The sequence below is a fragment of the Dendroctonus ponderosae genome, unplaced genomic scaffold, assembly GCF_020466585.1.
Source record: "Dendroctonus ponderosae isolate FM_Combo_2020 unplaced genomic scaffold, Dpon_F_20191213v2 Dpon_F_20191213_5, whole genome shotgun sequence".
NCBI classification, from domain to species: domain Eukaryota; kingdom Metazoa; phylum Arthropoda; class Insecta; order Coleoptera; family Curculionidae; genus Dendroctonus; species Dendroctonus ponderosae.
Genome location: NW_026018715.1, coordinates 12,890,971 through 12,901,081, shown reverse-complemented (window position 1 = coordinate 12,901,081; position 10,111 = coordinate 12,890,971). Strand labels below are relative to the sequence as shown.

The following is a 10,111-nucleotide window of genomic DNA, read 5'->3' as shown; positions in this document are numbered from 1 at the left end:
TGTTTTCCGTCCCGTTTTGCATGTTTCTCGGAAGCAAAATGAGCAAGAACGCTCGTTTTTACATCATTCCAGAGATAACTAAATGGCCTTTATTCCAAGTTTATCAAGAACCATTCGAAATTCGAGTAGTTTTGACCCAGAAAGCGAAATTTGAATATCAAACACTTAGGTGCAAGATTATGCCAAAATTTCATGGTTTCCGGCCCGTTTTTGCTCATATCTCGGAGGCAAAATGAACGCTCATTTGTACATCATTCTAGAGAGAAGTAAATGTCCTTTTTAGAAAGTCAACCATGGATGGGGAAATGTTGGCAGTTTTCTCAAAAAAGGCTTGAACATGGGGATTCCGGGGAAAATTCCATGCGAGGTTTTTTTGGGAATTTTGAGTCGCTTTTTCAGTGGCGTGCTCCAGATTTTGCCAGTATTTGTGGTTTTGGAGATTTTTTTGGAAAATATCCAATGGCTCGATTATGGGGCATTTTACTGCAACAAAAGAAATTATGCGTTATTTTCTGCGGTTTGGGCGCCTCTATCCAGTGGCGTGCCCAGAATTTGCGCAGTTTGTTCGTTTGCAAGTTTTTCTCTTGGAAAAGTCATCCGTGGATACTCTGGGAGGGTCCACATTTTCCATAAAGAGCTTATTTTTTTGATTAAAGTAAAAAAAAATGTATGTGAAAATCGTCCGACGAAACACCAAAAAATCGATTTCTCAAAACCGAGACCGGATTGAAGAAAAAGTCCCAACGTCTGTGACCAGTTCCTCCTCTAAATGTGAATTTTGTTCCAAATCGCCCCCGAAAATACTTTATACTACACGTTTAATTTGTCACATTTACTCTTGCGCACACGTGCGTAAAAGTCCGTGTGAAAAAGTAAAACAAATGAACAGTAAAGAATTGATCATCGCTTCTGATCGAAAAATGGCACTTTTAGATTCATTCGAATAAAAAATTATTTTCTGACAATGGAAAAATCCTGTTTGTGACTGGTAGCATATTATGGTTGTGCCTGCAATTGACAGCAAACGTCAGAAACCAAAGATCGATTTTTTCTGCTCCCATACCTTTTTCGGCCGGGAAAACACTACGAAACACTACATAAATGCGTCTGCTTTCCGAAAAACACAAATATTCCGCACATAAAGCGAAAAGTCTCGGAAAATTTTACTATTTTCAAGCCGCCAAACATGCACTGTCCATCTCATCCACCATTAAACAATTGCTAACCTAATTCGCCAAAATGGCACTAAACTTGCCTTTGAAAGCTTTTGCCTAGATAAGTGTGGGGCATTGGGGGTTTGCTTACAAAAGACACCTTTTGCTCAAATTATCCCAAAACTTACCCTAATAATTGGGGAAACTGTTACGCAAATTCGAACTGTTTACAGAATGTGGGAACCAGGGACAACAGGCATCTACCTTACCGACTGCTCTTGATAGGAAGTACGTCGCCTCTACAACTGGAACATGACGAGTATTGAGTATTGCTTGTATTATAAAATAAACCAGTGTTAGTAACAATAAAAAAAATGATTACTAACACTGGTTTATTTCATAATAAAAGCAATACTTGTCATGTTCCGGTTGTAGAGGCGACGTACTTCCTACCAAGCGCAGTCGGTAAGGTTGTTGTCTGTTGTCCCTGGCTCCCACAAGAACAAATGACCTGCTGCCATCTAATTTACTACACAGCAGTGAACAAAAGCGTGAAACAGAAAGCGATAGAGCACTAAATAAGATCAATCCCGGATAGCTGAACGTTACCATAGGCAACCCGGGATTGGCTTCCCTGGATTCTGGGCAGGGTGACAGTGACATTCGGGTGATGTATGATACACATACGCATTTGTAATTTAAAAATAAAAAACATTGTTTTCTTAGTTAAATTGAACCAAAGAAAATGCTGTTTTGCAAAAAGTACCGCCAACCTTCTTGTCCGCAGGATGCACGTGAGGGCGTGGTGAGCTAACAAACAATGCCGAAAGGAACATCGCTTCATTTAGAGGTAGCATGTTTTGATAGGGCTAACCTTGGTCCTTTTGTTTATATTTACTTATTAACTATAATTGGGTAATATTGTAAAAATCTCAAACACTCAGTTGCGGTGAGAACATCTAAACCGCACTCATTCCAACAATTAATCTCCATATTCCCCGAAAATGAATGATGATTGATGGGCTCAATGTCTCAAATGCATTTTGAAAATATGTGACTCACCATCAATTTACTTAATTAAATAAGGCAAGTTGCCTTTGCAGACCTCTTGCTGCTGTCTAGTTTTCCGCTAGACTTGAATGTAATGAAATCAATCAAACATTGCCGAGTTACACTGAAATTTTAAGCATCCAAATCGCTCAAATTTTGGTCATTTTCAGTACAATTTTGCCTTGGTGATTAGGCCTTTTTGAGACAACGAATCTACTTTATGTGAAGATGGGTTGCGTGAATAGCAAAGCAGACATCAACGACACGCATCCCAACATTTTTCATGTGATAAACGTCGATGATCGCGACAGGCCAGTAAATCGAGGCAAACTAGAGGTAAGTTTTCACAGCTTTCTCAATGTCGTTTTGCTCAATTTCGCGAATTTTGCAGGTTACTGACGTTGAATTGATTTGGCATCAGAAAGGCAGTAACCCTACACGGTGGCCTCTACGGTCTTTGCGAAGATATGGCTTTGATTTAGATCGGAGCGTTTTCAGTATAGAGTGCGGCAGGCGCAGCCCTACAGGCCCTGGTTACTTTGCGTTCAAATGTATAAAGTGTGAGCAGCTGTTTAAGTTGGTTCAACTACATATTATTGGTAGGTTTTTTGAGTTTAAACTTGCGCGCTTTTCCTAATAAAAGGAATGTTTCCAGGTGGAGTTCAGGATGTAAATGTGATGAGCGGTGATAATTCCCACTTGGTGCACAACCCGAATCAGAACAACATCGATTTTTCCGTCCTCGGTGCATCTTCGGGCCCTCCTGTACAAAGACGACCAGATGGTCATTTGCTTCCAGCAATCGCAGATGCCACCCATCTCAATCCTGCACAACCGATCATACGGTAACAATCTCGCGTTAATATTGACAATGTTTTTACGGGCATTTTTCAGATCGCATGCCGGAGTCTTAAGCAGGCCGGGCTCCATTTCAAGGTACTAACACAAAAATACTAATTACTTGAAATTAAGCAACTGCGTTTTCAGTAACGGCGGGCACCTAAGTCCGACTGCTTTATCGCCACCTCCGGTTTTAACGTCGGCTTTTCCATTGGAGCACAACAATAACAAGCGCCACAGCTCCATAGTGGAAAATGGGATTAGTAGTCCTCTGAATTATGCCAATGTTGGTCCTGGAGATGTAGGTGAGTGTCATTTTATTTAAAGGCACGAGAAGCAAACTCTTTTTTCGAAACCGAAGGTTTCCATATCGCTTAACACGCACACTTTTGTGTAAGGTTTTAGGACACTTACAAGCGTTTTTTCATAAAGTCGTCGGCTAAATTTAAAGTAAATAACGACTTTCTCTCGTGAGATCACACTATCCACTGTACCTTAAAAAAAACTAATCAAACAAACTTGTGTGATTTTTAGAGGCAAATTGTCATGTTTACGTGAACGTTGACACCAAAGATATCGGGAACAGTGTGCGTGAGGAACTGCACTGTTACGCCAACATTGATACAAGAGATGTGGACAGTATACACGCCCTACAGGTATGGTTGAAATTAAGTGTTTTAGGTGTAGGTACATGGGAAAAGTGATTTTTTATAGCAACAGCACAGCTCAGTTAGTAACGTTGCAATTCCCAACAAGGATTCCGCACAAATGTATATGAGTAACAGCGTGCCATGCACACCGACTGCTTACGAAACAGAGCACGCCGGTATACCGGAAGTGAATTACGCGGAATTGGATCTGGATCAGGTGAAAAACGACCTGAATGGAAACGCAGGTAAACTGATCTGTTTCCCGTTTTTTTTTTCGTTATGTGCATTAAACGTGTTTTGCAGGGACGTCGTCGCAAGCAACAGTTACCCAAACGGCCGGCGCTCAGGGCAGTCCAACGTTGCAAAAGAAAAGTTACGCACTGATCGATTTCCCCAAAACCATCGCACTCAGCCAAAGTATTAACCCCAATGCCGACCTGGAGGAGGGAAGTAGAAAAACCAGACACAATTCCACTATCAATTCGTTTAGTGACTAGAAACATTCTTCAGCGAAGTTCCGAACTAGTTGACAAACACTTTTGGGTGATGAGCTCTGGATATTTCAATTGATATAACATCGAACATTTGGCCTATTTAGCAGCCTTTAAATTTTTAAATTACGAATGACAATACCGAACTCACATTCCAGAGCTCCCTCCTTTCTATCACGTATTTAAATCACCGAAAAAGTTGTTCGCATTAAATTGGCTATTTTCCAAAAAAATGGTACCAATTCCATAAGGAAACGTTCAATATTTTACCAATCTAAGACGATTACCAAAGACTATTGTGCATCTACGGAAGTTATTTTTAAATAGGTGTGATAATAATGTTAGGATTTATAGTTGATTTATACATTACAATGAGCAGTTATATAACGTTATTGTACGTATGAATCAACGGGTGTTAGCTTTAAGCAAAGTATAGCCCATAGTATATTCAGTAAGTTTTAAAAAAATTAATCTTGCCCTTACCAAACAGGCAGCAGAGAAAATATCTTAATCGAATGGTTTCCAGTCAACTTTATCAAAGATGTCTTTAATTTTCTACAAAAATAACGATTCCAGACATTCGTATATGTATAAATAAGACGCTCAAATATGCCAAAATAAAACCCAACTGTATTAGATAAGACCTGGAATAGCAAGACTATTACGCTTATATCGATCTAATAAAACGTTTTTAAAGCAGCATTGCTAGATATTCAGATTAGAGAAAATATATTTTTTGCATGTATTCAGATGTCCATTGGTTACATAAAAAAATGGAATTATTAGCCGTGTAGTTTAAATTAGTAAATGTGTGTACATTGTAGCGAAATTATTAGAATTTAGGCTCATCTGGGAAAATATTCGACGTCTAGGTGTGGAAAACTGAGTTACAGGAACACATTGAAATATTGTTATGTATTCATTTTATACTGTGTTGATTATTAGTTAGGAATGTTTTCAAATTTGTTTTCAGCTTCAACCGCTGATTTATTTATTGGTTCTAATTTGAATGGACTGTGCGTTTTAGACCGCTGAACATTTTAAAACTCACGGTAATATTCACTTGGGATCCAGAAGATATATGGAAGCAAAACTACCAAAGTGTCGATGCCAAAAGTTAGAATATATAGTAGACGTAGTGGGTTAAGCCAAATTGTATTAAGTTTGAAATAAAAGATTTTTATAAAAATCGCTACAGGGTGCAGACGAAAGTCACATATGGTTTCAACGTGTCTATTTAGTACAGAAGCTCGCAGCATTTCAGTTATCATTGACCTATATTAAAAATAAATAATGCTACAATATTAACATCACAGTATTACTAAACATACGCTAGGGGCACAATGTATCAATTACAGCGACGTTCGTTATATGGGGGTTTTGCAAGTAGTCTCTGGTTTAATGTGGATAAGTTACCTACCTAATTAGAAGCGTTCCGACGGCGAGACAAAAACATGCGACGCGGATACCAGCAACGCATAACACAAGACATGAACGGCAAAAAAGCTCCGGTCAAACGGTTAGGCGGACAAGACAACGGGTATTGTTGGGCGGTAATGGGTGGTGTTGGTGGAGAACGGGGTTGGTGGATGGCAACGGAGAGCCAGGCTCAGTTTACCGCTGAAACACACATACAAATGCACCAAGTCAGAAAGCTGCTAAACATCGAAACGATATAACAATTAGACAAAAAAATTGATTGTGATTTATTCGTGGATTTGATAAAACGCCTGCGTTGAGCACTGTTTAGAAACATCAAATTTAAGCACAGATATTGAAAGGAAAGGACCAACATTCACATGCTAACATCAACATTACAGTACACGAATTAATGCGATGGGGAGGTACATACATCTAGTCCTTACGCCGTATAAACCAGTCAGTCAATGAATTGCGGATTTGATAAACGTTAGACTACAACAAACAGTGACTCAGTCGTTAGTTTGGACATACAGGGGAAACTACCTTTGAAAAGTGCTCTGCTCGGTAGCATGATAATTAAAATGCTATTAATCAATTATCTTGAATAAAACGGTTCATGTAATACTGTAAAAACTGCACCAAACTCCACATTAGAGTATGTGCCTTTGAATAGCCAACTACAAGGTTTATAATAAACACATACATCAACTTGCCTATAATTTGGCTATCCTTCCATGGTTTTCCTATATTTTAAACGGCTAGTTATAGTTATTTATAGTCTATTAACACCCTGATACTCAAGGTTCTCTAGTTTTGCAGCCAAGCCCACATTTATCAGCTCAATGACTAGACTGAGGCTTGTGCGAACAAAATTCGAAAACTGTGATGGTTTTCAATCTCAAAACTGTTCATCCGAGGAATAAAACGTTAAACGATAAATATAATGTAACGATGCAGCTTTTACCACTCTTGTGTTTATGGGGATTTGGATCAACATAACAGAAAAGTCTGCGCTTTAAAATTGCCGACGATTTACATTTTTTAATTTATCAACCAAAAGCACGAAAATACAAAACACACTTTTGCAAACAAAAAATGCTGCTTCGCAAATTTGTGGAGATTTACGGCAAAATATCGGAAATTTGAAGAACCACCGTTATTTTAACACCGATCCAATTCCCGATATTAAATCTAAGCCCATCAAGAACAGAATTTACCTGAAAAAGGACCCACTTCTGCTTAACATCGCTCTAAACCCCGTTAAAAACACATTATAAACACAGTGCTAAAAGTGAAGTAGAAGAATAGATTAATTTAATAAACACAGTACAACTTTGATAATCTTTATCGCATTTTTTTAACCGCGAAAATACCTAGACGATAACGCTTTAACTCGCAACTGATAATTCTTCATCCAGTTGAGTTTGTCATTGGATTATAAAAGTTGTGCTGTATAATGAAATGAAATAGATTAACAATGCTTGGATTTTGGCAAAGACCTACTTTTCCTGATAAATCAGCTGGTGTTGCTACTTTTATTAGACCTCAAGCGTTCTATACCTGAGCGTTCTTCCTCCTCGTCGCTCGTGTAAGAAGACATGCCGCTTACGGCTGCCCTTGTTGAGGTCGCTTGCATCAGCTCCTGATTGGGGGCATTTCGGTTCTCGTACAGCAGAATATTCAGTGTTTCCTCGTAGATGCGCGCTTCTGGACATTCCACCTTTGTGTGCTTTTTATCGGTGGCGTAAACTATCGAAGTGCAACACACTTCAGACACCTGCAATGTACTCAAGAGTTGTAGATGTAATCTATGGGTTTTCGCTCACATACTTTTTTCCCATGCCCATAAAATATCCAGCAGCAAATCTCGCCTGTGCTGATGACATCCTTTAAAAACATCACCCGATTGCTGTACCATAGGGACAGTTTATCGAACAGTTCAATGTTCTTCAGCAGATTATCGTCTGAGGTTGAAGTATACGAATATTTGTTATTGTGGCGATTAATCAGCAGTTTGATCGCCGGTTTGGTTGAGTTGGAGCTGATCAATGTCTCCTCTTCTTTGAGGGAAGTTATCAGTGGAACCTACAGGAAAATTAGTTAGGCAAAGCTTGTGTTGGAGGCCGGAGGGAATTACCATGCAAATAGGATCATGTTCGCCGCGCTCCTTTTTATGCAAGGCCTTATTGCACGATTCAGCTAGTTCTTCAATACAATAGTACTTTGCTTCTGCTAGCAGTTCTGCGGTGTCCCTGCTTGATTCTGGCAAGGAAACGCTTCCATCTCGGAGGAAGTTTAACAGGGTGCCAAAGTGTTTGCCGCATCGGTCTATTAGAATCCAGCCTAAGTAGTGGAGGAAAAACCCACATATCACAAAAGCGATAGAAATAAACTGGCGTACTATCTTATCAATAAGAAAGGAATTTGATGGTATTGGAATTGGAAATTTGACGGTAATAAATTATGGATGGTTGATGATTTAATAGAACGATTCGACTAATGGACTAAATGGCTAAGAAGAACGGGAGGTTTTTTTGTTAAAGAAAGTACTTCTGCTACTAGTAGCTGGTTCTTGGACACTCACCATCGGAATCCGACAGAACCTCCATTCGCCCACTAAACATGGCCCGCAGCATGGTATCATGCTTCGTTAGGGTGCCAATAGTGGTGTAATGCAAAGAGCCCCCAACATTTAACTTCACATATTGGGACGGATTCCCTTTGATCGTCGTCTTTCCCGACATGGTACTGGATTCAGTTTCGAACATATAAACCGACGTTTTGAATAATTGCAAAACCGGAATACGAGCTTAAAGGAGCGAAAGATGCTCTTATTTGTTTTCTTCAGTGACTCACAGAGAAGATATTTTGATTTACTATAAGGTTAGGTTTTTTGATCCACAGACCAGAGACAAGCAGGGTGGCCAGACTGAGAAATGACGGTGTCGCCAACTATCGGACGAATATCACCAAACGTACGTAAAAATCGCCAGTTTTGGCTTGGCGCCAAGTAAATTGGAACGGGGTAAACCAATAAAAACAAAGCGGAACGGTTAAACAAGAACTTTATTTTTATACTAATGCAAGGAACATCAAATTCTCGAAGCCATCAAGGGTGGGAGTTCGATTTTTTGAAAAAATGTAAATTTTCTCAAAAGTCTCAAATTTTACATCATTTGCTCACGGACGCGAGGAATGCATCGCACTCATTAAAAAACATGCTAGAAGGTTCAGATGTAATGCACTCTTACCTTGGTCACCCTGTCGAATGCTCTTGTTTTCCAATATATCGGGTCTCAATTTGAAAACTTCCCACCCTTAATATCCTGCCAACGATTTAAGTCGCAAAAATCGTCAACATTTCCTTTACAATCGCTAATTTTCTAGCTTAAAGTCACATTTTCGGGTCCTTCAAACCTTCGAGAGGCACTTCGGACAAATAAGACACTTTTTCCAAAACGAACGTGTAAAAACCGGTTAATTTAAAACTTCAATTTCAATAAATACTGTTTTACTGACAGCTGAATTCAAAGTTGATGGGTTCGTATTTACTCGTTGCCATGGTACATGTCTGATATTCAAAGGGTCGACAAGCGATTGGTCGATCAGGTTTATGTGTATCCGGAAAAGCACGTCACCAGGGAGGGTTTCTAGGCAACAAAGGTTGTTGATTTCTTCGAAAGTGGAGAAGTACTGATTTTGTGCGGAAAATATTCCTTGGGCAGAGACAAGACAAACAAGAAACTTATAATTCCGATTATCCGATAAATCCGACAGATTATTACCAACTAAAAAACGCCGGTTTTTGAAGAATAATTTTTCGGGAGTTAAGCTTTGAAACTTACCGAAACTTGTAGTAAGTATAAGAATGCGCCAGCTCCAGTATCGGCATGCCATTGCGACAAATTATCTCCATATTAGCTGCTTGCTGGCATGGGCATCTTACTAAATTAATATATTGTACAAATTTCCTGGCATTATATAGAAGAAAACCCCAGTAACAAAAGCCATGCGACATAAACAAAGTATGCCGAACAGAACCCACCACCAACTAAAAACACGCTACAAACTAAGAAGTAACCACAATCGAACACAACCACGCATTCGATATCAAACCACAAATCACAAAACTCAATAAACTCAAACAAAAAACATATAAATTAATATTTATGTGGGCAAGGGCGGATCCAGGAGGGGTCATGGGGGTCATGACCCCCCCTGGATTATTTATCTCTCGCATGATTTACAAATGAGCGTTCTTGCTCATTTTGCCTCCGAGAAATGAGCAAAAACGGGGCGGAAAACATGGAATTTTGGCATAATCTTGCACCTAAATGTCTGCTATTCAAATTTCGCTTTCTGTGTCAAATCTACGCGAATTTCCTCACTGACGTTGTTACGACTGAATGGAATGTTCAATTCTCAATCCAACGATGCCAAAACCAATTTTGTGGCACAAACCGTTTTTGAGAAACTTCAAAAAAAGCAGCGTCATGTTTGAGAA

At 39.3% G+C, this 10,111-nt stretch overlaps 2 protein-coding genes and 1 long non-coding RNA gene across 5 annotated transcripts; 1 reads left to right on the top strand and 2 right to left on the bottom strand.

Moving 5' to 3' along the window:
• Nucleotides 1-418: 418 nt before the first annotated feature.
• LOC125504601 lies at nt 419-1,287 on the bottom strand. Its single transcript, XR_007281585.1, has 2 exons — nt 1,064-1,287; nt 419-483 (listed from the first exon to the last, which is right to left on the bottom strand). It is a non-coding gene; the product is annotated as an uncharacterized LOC125504601 (long non-coding RNA).
• A 443-nt stretch (nt 1,288-1,730) lies between these two features.
• On the top strand, nt 1,731-5,374 carry LOC125504599. Its single transcript, XM_048666826.1, has 10 exons — nt 1,731-1,826; nt 1,881-2,004; nt 2,375-2,540; nt 2,596-2,803; nt 2,860-3,049; nt 3,099-3,140; nt 3,192-3,349; nt 3,579-3,700; nt 3,759-3,939; nt 3,998-5,374. Exons 3-10 carry the CDS (start codon nt 2,433-2,435, stop codon nt 4,189-4,191), a joined length of 1,203 nt encoding a protein of 400 aa, XP_048522783.1. The 5' UTR covers nt 1,731-1,826; nt 1,881-2,004; nt 2,375-2,432; the 3' UTR covers nt 4,192-5,374.
• A 30-nt stretch (nt 5,375-5,404) lies between these two features.
• Nucleotides 5,405-8,533, bottom strand: LOC125504600 (BTB/POZ domain-containing adapter for CUL3-mediated RhoA degradation protein 3-like). Of its 3 annotated transcripts, none has more exons than XM_048666828.1 (5): nt 8,192-8,533; nt 7,745-7,950; nt 7,438-7,692; nt 7,111-7,384; nt 5,405-5,805 (listed from the first exon to the last, which is right to left on the bottom strand). In XM_048666828.1, exons 1-4 carry the CDS (start codon nt 8,373-8,375, stop codon nt 7,124-7,126), a joined length of 906 nt encoding a protein of 301 aa, XP_048522785.1. In that variant the 5' UTR covers nt 8,376-8,533; the 3' UTR covers nt 5,405-5,805; nt 7,111-7,123. The 3 variants fall into 3 exon arrangements, with proteins under 3 accessions (XP_048522785.1, XP_048522786.1, XP_048522784.1); XM_048666829.1 differs by having other exon boundaries at nt 7,168-7,384; XM_048666827.1 differs by having other exon boundaries at nt 5,405-7,384.
• Nucleotides 8,534-10,111: the final 1,578 nt, after the last annotated feature.

Coding starts and splice junctions, on each gene's coding strand:
- LOC125504599 (XM_048666826.1), top strand. CDS start 2,433: ATGGGTTGCGTGAATAGCAAAGCAGACATCAACGACACGCATCCCAAC. Junction 3,141..3,191: donor AGGCCGGGCTCCATTTCAAG/GTACTAACACAA, acceptor CTGCGTTTTCAG/TAACGGCGGGCACCTAAGTC. Junction 3,350..3,578: donor TGTTGGTCCTGGAGATGTAG/GTGAGTGTCATT, acceptor TGTGATTTTTAG/AGGCAAATTGTCATGTTTAC.
- LOC125504600 (XM_048666827.1), bottom strand. CDS start 8,375: ATGTTCGAAACTGAATCCAGTACCATGTCGGGAAAGACGACGATCAAA. Junction 7,951..8,191: donor GGTTCTGTCGGATTCCGATG/GTGAGTGTCCAA, acceptor TCCACTACTTAG/GCTGGATTCTAATAGACCGA. Junction 7,693..7,744: donor AACATGATCCTATTTGCATG/GTAATTCCCTCC, acceptor ATTTTCCTGTAG/GTTCCACTGATAACTTCCCT.